Consider the following 12,999-nt stretch of genomic DNA (forward strand, 5'->3'; position numbering starts at 1 on the left):
CCAAACAATGGTTTAAAACAGACTTGCAAGCAGCCACTCACTTGAGTCCAGTAAGAATCTTCCCCAGGCAAGCAGGCATAAAAGCTTTAGACAAAATGGATTCCTTCTTCTTACAGGGCACAAATCGCTAATGCAGGCTATGGATGGAGCAAGTGGGCTAGGAAAGGTAACCCTTGCAGAGTCTTACTTGCAAGGAGTGGTTTGAGGATCTTAAAATAAAGCAAGGCATGAACTGCATTAGCCTTTTAATTCCTTTTTGAGGCTGACAGACCAGTGATTCTTAATTAGGGACATGTGGTCCCCACAGGGAGTCATCTACAAATCTTGGGTAAGGGGTGTAGAACTCGGGGGGGGGGCATTCTACATTTTAGGCAGCTCCTTCTCCCTCTTGCAGTAGCAACAGAGGACAGCTGTGGTAAACTGCTTACCCTGTCTTGAGTATAAAATCCCAGATCCTTGATTTCTGCCCCCAATTCCTTTAAAAAGTGGTACATGGCAAAGGAGGAATCAAGCAGGAATGCCTCCTCCCCAGTTCCAACAAAAACAGTGAAACGATGCTCTGTCCATTTAACAATGATACTGTAGGATGTAGCCAATGCTATCTGTGCGTAAGCAGAAAAGGCTTCCGCTCACACAGCGGACTTCGTCTCCTCTCTCCTGCAGTCCCCTCAAAAGCCGCTGGAGGAACCTCGAAAGAGCCTCAATGGCTCTCAAATAAAATCCAGCACTTCTTGGAGAACCCATATTCCCCTTGCTTGTATGACATTTGAAAACACACCACCTCACCCTGCACTGGAGGCAGTGACATAGAAAGGGGGTGCGGTGGGTGTGGGCTGCACAGAGTGTCATCACTGGGGTGTGTGTGACAAAATGGCAAAAATATGCGTTTTTAAAATAAAATTTAAAAATTGGGCTCATGAAACTTTTTAGTTCAGTCAACAAACACAACGACATTGTGGCTTGGGTACCTGCAGGTTCCGCGCTGCCTGAAACGACATTGTGGGGCTTGCGTCTGCCCACCGCCTCTCCCTCAGCCACCCTACAGCTAAGGGGGAGGCAGCAGAGAGGTTTTGCACAGTGCGCACTGCCCTAGCTCACCTCACCCCCAGGTGCAGGGCACATGAAACGCCCCAGGCACCCGAGAGGCTAGCTACACTGTTGACCTTAGGTCAGGGTATCACATGAATCTTTTGCTTGTGGCTCAGGAGGCATTTGGTGATCATCAGGTGTTCGTGTTGAGTGGAAGTTAAGAACTGGTGAGATAGATGGTGCTATGCTTCTGGTGCTCAAATGCACCACTTGTGTTTTCTATCCACATTTCTGCTCCCTATTCCTTGCCACATCTTACACCAAGTATCCTCTCTCTCTACCATAAATCCCTGAACAAAAAGGGAAATTGCAATTAGAAAAGATCAGGTAAGTGTTGCCAACCACACAGACACTTGATCAAGGAACTATTGGAGGGATATATTTAAAAGCCCAGGCTCACAGGCACCCAACCAACCTAATTTTTAAGCATTAGAAACATAGGAGCCAATTCCTAGGGGCAAAGGCCCCTTCAGCCCCCTCAATAAAATATTTGAGGAGGCCAGGACCCCATAGTTGATGGGCACTGCTATTCAAATGGTGTGTGTGCGCCACATCTTTTGGTTGATTATGCAGAGCAGGGCTTATCTGCCCCCTCCCCATCAATATTTTATTCAAGTTGGCACCCTGATTAGAAATATGCATTGATAGCAACCTAAATGTACATGATGGGAAGGAAGAGGCTGCTGAAGAGACAATGTAAATAGGAGTCAAACAGTGACTATCTGGCCTGAGTACCTTCATTCCAATGTCTATAGAAGACAAGCTGTGAACAGCTTTTTAACCCACTGGCTCTCTCCTCTTGAGATCTCCTCCTTGTTCCAGTCTATTAGTGCTAAATTAAATGAATGTCAGATCTAAAGATCTTCCCCTGTACTACTCCAGTCAGCTGACAGTTGATCTCTCTGCCAGCCACAATTGTACAACTAAGCTACCCAGTTGGTGCACCAGATGGTCATCAGCATCTTCCTCCAGAAATGGAGGTCAGAGGAAGGTTAGCCTGTCAGCATCTGGCATTGGAACAAGGTCAGCTATAAAGGAAACCAAGAGAGCAGCCCAGGAACTGCACTCCCACCTGAGCACGCAGCATTCCAAATACAGCAGGGCTCCAGGTTGCTCACAAGAGGGGAAACCTCAATTTGGAAAGAAGACCAATTCCCAGGTTTAAACAGACTTGCAAGCATGCAGGAGAAGACAGTTGCCCATCTCTGGGTCTACCTGCCAGCTGCAACCCCTCCAGCAGCCTCTTGCTCGCCACCACTGCTCCATGCTCAGTCGGTGTTAGAAACTCAGACATATAAGCTAATCACTGAATGCTTAGTGTGTTGGACTAGGACCTGGGAGACCAGGGTTCAAATCTCCACTCAGTCCTGAAACTCACTGGATGACCTTGGAGTCAACTGTAGCCTCCTAACCTACCTTGCAGGGATATGTAGGGGTTAACTGAGGAGGAGGGGCGAACCATGTACTCTTTGGAGAGCAAGGTAGGATAGAAATGCAATAAATAAGCTCTTCTGCCTGCTTGCTTGCTTGTGAAAGCTGGAGGGACCAGCCAGATGGAGATGTCAGTCCTTAAAGGGCTTTAAAAGGCTAATCACACTCTGAGGAGAGCACTGGGGGGGGGGGGAGCAGAACAACTGGGAGGGTGAGGAGGGGCAGTTGCTTACTAGATGCTATTCCTGGCCAACTGCTACTTGCCCCAGGCAAAGGGTAGGCATACAAGCAGCTGTCTCTCAGCTAAGGAGATATTAACAGCCATACAGGTGTCTCTAGGCTGCTGCAAATTGGATTTAGCTTCTTCAAACTGGAATTGAGTCAGATTTTGGCTCCAAACAGGAGCAGGTTTCAAACTTGGTTCAGTAGCACATTCCATCAGTTACAGGTTAAGATTTCCCACCAATTTTGAATTTTAACAGCTCATTTAATTCCAGCTTAAGCCTCTGTCATTTGGATGGAAAGCACAAGCAATTTCAACAGCAATACCCCCCAAGGGAGCTTCAATAGATGCCACTCTGACCTGCCTATAGAATCCACACGACAGCCATCACTGCAGCAAAGTATTTATACTTGCATAAATCAGAATCCCAGGGGGCCCCTTCAGTTTACAACTTTGTCTCTGCTGCAGTTTCATACTTTCTACCTCCTACCTTAAAGTGCATTTTATCTAAAGCTCTTTGTCCCCTCCCCATACTTATCCCTCCCTCCATCAAGGATATTTGAATTTCTGTTAGTCTGCAAAGCTGAAGAAAAAGACTCTTGCAGAGAGGCTCATTCAACTCTTGTGCAGCAGTGGAAGAGGCACTGCAAACCTCCTCAATTCGCTCTTTTTTGGGGGGTTGGGGGGTGGGTCTCAATCAAACAATTTCCCTGTACTACCCTTCAATTCCTGGATTCCATTTTTTAGAAGATGAAACAGTCTCTATTGCTCCTGTCCGGTTCATCATCCCAACTCTGCTTGCTTTTAAGAGATGTAAGAAAGAAGCAAAAACGATGCCCAAATATTCTTCACCCGGTTCTGGTGTGACATGCAAAGCAGGACTCCTGGATTTCACCTTCAGTCCTTCATCTAGGAAAAAAGAAAAGGAAGTGCCCCCGCCCAGCTTATAGGTAGCATATGAAGCAGCTCTTGGAACTTTCTGTTGGTACATCATCGGTGTTCTCTCAATAACATGAAAATAGGAACAATGTCTTTTTAGCAGAGCTTTATCTTAAGAAACAAATATCTTCATAATATATTTAGTTATGTCTTGCCTTTATCCATGACAGGGATTCAATATGGCTTACAGATTAAAAAAAAAACCAGCTAAAAACTTTTTTTTTCAAATCATAAAAAGCAATTAAACATTGGTAGAATTAAAAACTATAAAATATATCAAAAATCTACACCTAAGTACAATATAAACAGCACAGCACCAGCCGTTTCATTAAAAGCAAGCAGTTCCCAAAAGTCTGTTGGAGTAAGAAAGTCCTTACTTCCTCATTAAATAATTTGCTAGTTTCTTTTTTAATAGGATCTATAATTTGCACCAGGCCTTCAGAGAAGCCCACTATAAAGAAATAGCAATGAAACATCCTACATCATCATTCCCCACTTTCTCCCCTCTGCACCTTACAAACTCTGCAGGGGATACACAACCCGCTGGCCACCAAGTCACAACTCTGCCAACAGACTGAGACACCACCATCCTTTGCACACTTTCAAGGGTCACGGTGAAACGGGCCATCAGATCAGTTTGATATGAATGTTTTTAGAAATAACAATTGGCCCATGAGCAATCACCATAGAAGGCAGTCGTCAGATTACAGTCAGACAGCAAATAGGTCTGGTAAAATAGGAATGAACTTAGCCTTTGGTCACCCCACCCTGCACGTTTAGTGATGTTATATATCATTAATTCAGCTTCAAAGAAAGTCTCCCTATATTAGATCACTGGGCACAGATTCATAGTGTGCACATTTGCTTTTCTGATAACAGAGTTTACAGCAGCGTTCATCTATAGGAAATTATTGTTCATCCAGCTGCACTGTTAGCAAGCTGAATCAGGCTGCAGGAGGAGGTGTTTCCTTACCACTGTACATGCCACTTTGAGTAAAAGAGCACATCAGCTGCCAGATTGGGGAGATACCCCTCATAAGGTTTGTGATGAGAAACACCGTCAGTGGTTTTCTCTAAATGCTTGCACGCATGAGAGCAGGATGTGATGGGAGTGTGTCTATAGCGAGTGTTTAATTATCCACATCCTCCTCTGTATCAGCATATCTAGTCAGCAACAAAACCACAACAGCAGCTGAATTCAGATCCGTTGGTGTCAATGGCTCAAATCACATATGTCTCCCAATTACTTCCAATAGACACACCACTTCATTGCACAGGCAAGTCTCCATAAGTGGTACTGATACATTTAAATTGCCACAGCCAATGTCCCTCCCACCTCTATGATTCTCTAACTGCATTTGAGCCTCTTCCACACATATTAAAGGGCCAACACTCAACCAAAGGCAATGCCTTCGCCGGCCACCAGTAAGTAGATCTAAATCTTGTGTCACTGTCTCTGCTCTGAGCCAAGAAGATGGAAAACCTAGGCCCCACATATATGATTGATGGGCTCAGTGGATGGTGCTTACTCACATCTGAATCAATGGAAAGGAGGATGTTGGCTACACAGGCCCACATTCAAAGGAGCAAAAATATGGTATAACAAAACAAGGCTAAGGCCCACATCCCATGGAGGTGATAAACCTGTGGGTCAATATCACTTCAGAAGACAGGTGGGGGGCTTGTGAATCTGAATGAACCTTTCCACAATGCCATATCACTCTGGCATCTTGGCTTTCTCCATAGAAGAAATTGTTTGCATAGGAAAACATTAGATCATCCGAGCCAGTGGTGCCACTATAACCCAAGTAGCAAGCTGAGCTCCAAGGCCCACCCAAGGTTCCTTCATGACACACACACACACCCCCGAAGACTCCCTATGCATTGGCAGCAAGTGGCTCTAACCTTGATTTTCAAAATTACTGATCCTGGGGGTGAAAGCAACAGACAGCTATGTGAATCAGATGCTAGCTATGAGATTGCAGGGTCAATGAGACTACCGAGGGTGCTTGGCCCAACCCCATGCTATTCCAGTACTCTCACTGATCCTGCAACCATGAAGGTGGTGTCTGACTGGTAGAGCTCACTGCCATTCTCACTATGGCACCAGCAACTTTTAAGAGTAATGTGTAAGGCATCTGGAGCCTTGGAGAAGCCAACTGATGCAGCATTCCACAGAACATGCTGGCCAGCAGCCTTACCATCGACTGCCTTGCCTGTGAACTAGTTCTCAGTGGCATCTGCAGCAAGCAAAGTTGTCTCCTGGAAGGATTGATTACCATAAGGAGAAGGCATGGGAAGACAGTAAATGTCAGCTTTTGTATCTTCCACTGGTGAAACATGTACATTCAGAAACTTACATCATTATTCACTCAAAAACATTTGTTAAAAGGGTGTGGGTGAAGAGAAAAATGTGAGCCTCTTAGCAACTGACTATCTCTGTAGGCTTTGAGAATCATGGCTTAGACAAGAAACTGCAGTACTCCAGATGTTGTTGGACTACAACTCCCATCATGCACAACCACTGGCTATGCCAGTCAAATCCGATTGAAGTTGGAGTCCCAACAACATCTGAAAGACCACAGATTCCTCACTCCTGGTTTAGACCAACCTGTTTCCCTCCAGCCACAGCCAGCATGGCCAATGATCAGGGATGATGGGATTTGTAGTCCAACAAAATCTAGAGGGCACCAGGCTATGGAAGCCTGGTTCAGACCCTTACTTATATTTTGCCAGTCTGAAGGCTATAAAGTGCACATATAAGGTTACTAGCTCCAACAAACCTTCAAAATAGATCAGACTGATAACTTTGATTCCAGGCAGGGTTGCACTGGTCCGTCATTTACACTTGATCCAGAAGTTGAGAAGAGAGTTATCCTACAGCAGTGAAAAAATGTGCCCTTAATGTTTATTGCAGAAGAGATTTATTTCAAGCTTCCCCTTTAACCATCACCCCTACTCCCGCATTAGTGAAAGAAGTTGAATATTGTGCTGGTCCCGGGGGTAAGGTACCGTGAGTGTAGCAGAGTCCACACGAAGAGGGGCGAGGTCCGATGCAGAGAGCCGGGCGGGGAACAGGAACGCTGGAACAGAAGGCTGAGTAGGTAGCAGGAACACCGGATGGACGGGAACAGGAGGCCGAGCAGGGAACAGGAGTACTGGATAGTCAGGAACAGGAGGCCGAGCAGAGATCAAGAACACAGGAAGGTCCGAAGCCAACAACGACGTTGCTCCCGCAACCTGGGGCCGGCCTGACTGGGCTTTTATCCTCTTCTAAGGTCAGGGGCGGTCCCGACCCCCAGGAGCCCCGCCTCCTCTGGCCTTAAGGCGAGCACTCCTCCTGGGGGCAACCAGTTCCCTTCGCCTCTCTGCCCTAAGCCTCTGCAGATCAGGAGAGGCCGAAGGGTTACTGGGCCCTGGAGGAGGCTCACCTGTGGCCACTGAGTCATCCAGCACCTCTGGGGCCAGAATGGTTTCACCTGGTGCCTGCTCTTGAGTTTCCTCAGCATCTAGGCCTTGCCCCAGTTCAGCCGGCCCTGGAGGCGGGGACTCCTGTGCCGGCTGGGATTCCTCCGGATCGCTCTCAGACTCGGAATCCCAGGCCATCACAAATATCCTGCTAGATCGCCTAGCACCTTGCACTGCATCTAAGAGTGAAACTTCTGTATCTATTGGTCAAAAGACTGAAATACTAGGAAAATAAGAACATTTTGCTTTAGGAAGCTCAATAGCCATCTTCAATGAACTCATTATCACCCTAACAAACATCCTAATTTGAACATACTATTAACACACAAGATTTTGGAATTTACCTTCTTTTGGTAAAGAGCATCATCAAGCAGCATAATACAGTCACTGTTTCCCCCTAAACATCTTTTATTTTCTTGCAACAGCTTGCGAGAACGAGTGCAAGAGCAACTCCTTTGCACCTCAAACATTTTAGAGTGCATTCTGATGGCTCAGTCCTTTGTGTGACTTATACAGTGGTGCCTCGGTTTAAGAACAGCCCTGTTTAAGAACTATTCGGTTTGCGAACTCGGCAAAACCGAAAGTTGTGTCCCAGGTTGCGAACTTTACCTCAGTCTAAGAACGGAATCCAAATGGTGAAAGGGTACTGGCGGCCGGAGACCTCATTAGGGAAAGCACACCTCGGTTTAAGAACAGACTTCTGGAACACATTAAGTTAGTAAACTGAGGTACCACTGTAATAGCAACAGAATTACGATATGTAGAAGAACAGTGGTGCCGGTGAAACGCTGCAATTTATGGCATGGCCAACACTGCAATTTACTCAAGGTGCTGCACTGATGTAGCAATGTTATTGCAGCACCACAATCCGCTACTGAAGGGGTGCACAACCTGCAACCCTCCTAATGTTTCTGGAGTACAACTCCCATCAGCCCGGCCAGCACTGCCAGTGATCAGAGATGATAGAAGGTGTAGTTCAACAACATCTGGAGGGGCACAGGTTGTGTACCCTTGTGCTACTGCCGTATGAGGCATTTGGGGCACCACTGCATGGCCCACGATAGCCCAACACTATGCAACTTAAAAAAAAAAATTATTTAGTAGTCTTAATTGGATTAGCACCATAACAGAATAAATATTACTTCTATCTCTTGTAGAGGATCATTCTATAGTCATTTAAGCACCTTACAACATCAAGATCACAAATTCTTGGTAGTGGTTAATCAAGAAACCACTTTTTTAAAAATGAAGAGCACGTTCTCCAAAATACACACAGAGGCACATGCTCTATAAGAATTCATTCATCCACTAGACTGCTCAGTAAAAGGTTTGTGATTAATTTAGGTACAGTACAATCTAACAGCAGTTTCACCTCTGAAATAGGCTCAGTATTTCAACCTATGATTTTTGCTGTATAACCATTCTCAAACATCTAAAAGTAAAGCAATTTTGTGAAATATTCACGCATCGTCATTTCATATTAGGACTGAGAAAATAACAAGTTTGACTTATTACTAACACAACTTTATACAAGGAATTATTCCTTGATTGTTTTAAACACATTTATGATGCTCGTATCTTTAGGGATAGAGATTGGTGCCCTTTAGTAGTTCTTGAAAAGACCCTTTAGAAACAGGAAGGTCAGATACTGATGCCTAATTCACATTTTTTATCACAGAGGTGTAAATCTGAAGTAACTCTACCAAAATCGGAAGTGATCACTAGTGAAAGGGGAAGGATAACCAAATTCAATACTGTACTATTAAGTCACATTTCCCCTATGTGAAAGAAAATAAAGCAAAATTCATATTTTGAAGACACCCCACATTCTTGTATAAAGTTGGCTTTTAAAAATATAGTACTGAATGGAATTGTAAACCAGAACCAGATTTCCTGAAATATGCTGAAATTTAGTTCCATTCTCTTCTGTAGCAATTATTTTGCTCTTGGAATGCAGACAATAGCCCACACCCAACCCTTTTGTAGCCTCTGTTTTGGAAGCAGGTTTCATGATTACACAAATTTTCCCATTGCAAAAAGGACCCACAACTAAATGCCAGTTAAGATTTTTAAAACGTTGTGCCACTGAAATAAGCACACAAGGGTATGCAGTAAGGCAACACAGAGTTTTTGATTAAAATCTCTGGGACTCTGCAAAAATCACTATCTTAGCTTTCACTATAGAAATGAATGCATGTTTCTGGTCCTCTTGGTTTCACATCTTAGCTTAAAAATGCCATTTCACAGTAAAAAAAAAAAAAAAGGTTACATGTTTTAAGGCATATTTTCCAAAGAATGGTTCTAAATATCTAACCAAATCAAAGGACAGTGGAAAGCTGTCAATTTCTTGTTTTTATCAATTCTAGAACAAGATTTTAGAAACTTCATATCTGCCAGCTATGGCTCCACATCATTTCCTGTTTGTGCAAGATATGTGCATATTATGCTCATACCTGTAGCTGGAAATATACAAGTCTGAGGGTCCTGGCCCAGTCAAGAACCAAAAGCTACATTTAAATAATAACTTGAATCTGGGGAGTGCCTCCAACCCATTCCCTTAATTTTCATCTTCATGCTGTTTCTTCCATGTAGCTAGACATCAAACACACGTGCTAGTGAACAACTATCACTGCAGGAGGTGCTCTACCCTCCTGCCTCTCCAACACCTACAAGAGCACAGCCCCCTTGGTCATTCACAACACGCCAGTGGCATAAAGCTGTTGCTAGGTTGGTAGAGGGCTCTTTTAACAAGCCTGCACAAAACTCAGCAACTGACCTGGTTAGAGAGCTGGATTTTCCATGTGCTTTGGAATTCTTTCCCCCCCCCAACATATACAGTGGAGCTCTGTGCTCTGGATTCAGAAATCACACAGTCTTGCTCTAAAGAAATATTGAGTTGCTGCTACAAACACTCTGCCACAAAGACTAAAGACCTGGAGGGTTTGGACAGTTTGTTGGCAATTACAGCCAAGTCCCTGACCTGAGCTTTGAAACCCAGCTAACCACACAGAGGCTGTTCTGTATGCCTCTCTGAATCAAGATTGCCACCTTTGTCTTGGCAATCCTTGGTACATTTACTTGGGAGTAAGTCTCCTTGGACACAGTGGGGCTTATCTCAGAGTAAACATGCACAGAACTACAGAGTTTCCAGTACCAATTCTCCAGCCAAAGGGGGAGTATTCTGCAAATTGGGAGAATGTAAGCACCTTAAGAGATCAAGGGTTTGGCAAAGGCAAGAGCTTGGCTGTCCTCCTTGAACTGAGATCAATTCAAATAGCCACAGCTTTTTATTTATTTATTTATTTATTACAAATACTAGTGTGTTCACATGCACTCGTTTAAAAGTTATGACCAGCACCAGGGTTGGGGAAGACACTGGAAGGCAAAATATATAGCAAATATATGAAAGGACTTTTGAGAGTTGGCACTCTACCTGCACAAAGTGCAAATATGAGACAATGGCCTTGCTCCTAATGAGCGAAGAGTACATATCCAAAATCACTTATATCACAGTCTTTCCTCCTCTCCAGGTCAGTGGAGCAGGAATCCTAGCTTACCATCAAGTGTCAGTATTTAAAGTGGGTCTTGGTGGTAACTATTCCAGATAAAGTATTCCAGGGCACAAGAGTTGCGGTCTCTGAAGGGGAGGGGGCTGCACGGGTGAGGTTATTATACTTTGCTTTGATTCAAAACTAAGTAAGAGGAGGGGAGAGAAGGAAACGAAATGAAACGATTGATTTGGGAGTAACTGAACAAAGGCTAAAGAAGATCCCCTTTGAGGTGGGGAAGGCCCTCACTCCGGGGTAGGCAGGGGGGATAAAAAGGGGCCCGCCGCTTGCTTACCTCTGCCGTAGGCAAAGTGCAGGCGCAGCGCCTTGCCTTGGCGCACCAGGCTGATGTGCAGGTAGGTGAACCACACGGCGAAGGTGAGGAGCACCAGGAGCAGCAGCAGCTTGAACTGCTTCCGGATCTTCTTCACCGGGAACCACAGCATCCTCCAGGCAGCATTCCCGGGGGGGTCTGCCTGCCCCCGGGGGGTGAGCGAGGGGCGCCCGGGCCGCGAAGGGAAAGCGGCGGCGGCGGCGGAGGAGGAGGAGGTGTTGCCGGGCGGGCGCGAGGAGTGCGCGCCTAACCCGGCCGCCGGCTCGGCCCCTCGCCGCTGCTCATTTCGCCCCCAGCGCCGCTCCCCTCACAGCTACGCCCGCTCCCCGCGGGGCGCCCGCCCCTCACCTGCAACTTCGGCGCCTCGCGGCTGGCGCGAAAACTTCGCTGTGGCGCTGAGGAGGACGCGCAGAGGCGCCGGGCGGAGATGCGGGGAGGAGGCTCCTAGCGCTCTCCCCGGAGCGGAGCCCAGCCGCCTCCCGCCAGGTCCCGGCGGCGAGGGACAAAGGCATCCAGGCAGCGGCGGGGAGCCATCGGGGAGGCTCCCGGCGACCGTGAGGGGAGGCGGCGGGTCGACGTCGCCCGGAGCCGCGGGTCGCTCGCTCGCCGAGACCTCCCTCCTTCCCGCCCGGCTGCCCAGCTGCCCAGAATCCTCTCCCCAATGTGATAATCCGTGCACGGCAGGCAATGAATGGAGGGAGGGAGGGAGGAGCAGCAGCAGCAGCGCGGAGTTTCTCCCCCTCCGCCTCCTTCTCCCCGCCGCCTCCTGGCTCCGGGGCTGCTATTGCATTGCACTGGCTCCTCGGCCCGCGCTTTACATTGTCCTCCTCACGGCTGCAAAGCAGCGGCTGCTGCTGCTGCTGCTGCTATTACTACGCCCGTCCTGCGCGCGCGGCTTGCAGCGATGCTCTGGCGGCACCACCATCGCCTCTTCGCCACCGCCGCTGCTCTGGCTCGGCTCGAAGAGAGCAGCATCCCCACGCTGTGATGCAACCGAGGCTGAAACGGGGCAGCCAGACAGACAGACCCGCCGGCCCAATCGCAGATCGGCACTTCTCCCTCCGTCCAATCCTCGGCTTCAGGAGGCGGCGGCGAAGGCGAGGCTGGGCTGTGAGCGGCGTTCATCTCCACGCCAACGTGCAAACATCCACCTGGGGAGCGGACCCGGTGGATGCCGCGGCGAGGCGAGGGGGGGAGCAAAGAAGGAAGGCGAATGTCCTCTCACCTCCTGCAAACATCGTAGGCTTTGAGTGCAGCTTATGGAAGAGCACTGTGGCTTTTCTAGCTTCGGGAAGGAAACTCTCCCGTTTCCTGCCTGTTGGGGCTCGTTCTGTTGCAAGGCGAATTGCAATGGTATGGCGGCCTCCCCTTAGCGAGGGTTGGTACCTTCCCAACAGATGCAAGCCGATACTCTAATGAGAAGGCAGCAAAGGATGCTCCAAGAAGGTTAAGGCTGGGGAGGGATGCTGGCGTAGTCTGAGGCGGCCACAGGTAGAAGTGCAAAACCGTGTGCACTTGTGGAAGGATGCAGGCGCTTTATTCTCTCGCATGTGCAGAAACAGCAACAAATCCAAACGCCGTTGCACCTTAAATGTGAACATCTTTGCTTTTGTCTCAAAAGTTTATTATTTCTTGCTGGGAATGACCAGAGATCACACACTGACAACCTTCCCCAACGTGTTTTTGGTCTACAAACCCTATTGTCCCTGTGCATTGGCTATCTTGCCCCTCCAAAACACCTCGAGGACAACAAACACCTTGCCCTTCCAAAACACCTTGGAGAAGGCTGTCATAGAATCATGAAATTGTGGAGTTGGAAGGTATCCCCAGGGGTCATCTAGTCCAACCCCCTGCAATGCAGGAATCTCAACTTAAGCATACATGACAGATGGCCATCCAACCTATGCTTTTAAAAGCCTCCAATGTCTACTCAGCTAAACTAGCAATTCAAGATTGTTGCCCAATCT

At 47.3% G+C, this 12,999-nt stretch overlaps 1 protein-coding gene across 1 annotated transcript in view; it reads right to left on the bottom strand.

The window, feature by feature from the left end:
- B4GALNT4 (beta-1,4-N-acetyl-galactosaminyltransferase 4) overlaps window positions 1-11,249 on the bottom strand; it is a 177,173-nt gene extending 165,924 nt beyond the window's left edge. The window contains exon 1 of the mRNA XM_082242317.1: window positions 10,994-11,249. Coding sequence (XP_082098443.1) covers window positions 10,994-11,144 — 151 coding nt within the window. The 5' untranslated portion in view covers window positions 11,145-11,249. The remainder of the gene's footprint in view (window positions 1-10,993) is intronic.
- Window positions 11,250-12,999: the final 1,750 nt, after the last annotated feature.

The sequence above is a fragment of the Podarcis vaucheri genome, assembly GCF_965113315.1.
Source record: "Podarcis vaucheri genome assembly, chromosome: 1".
Classification (NCBI taxonomy): domain Eukaryota; kingdom Metazoa; phylum Chordata; class Lepidosauria; order Squamata; family Lacertidae; genus Podarcis; species Podarcis vaucheri.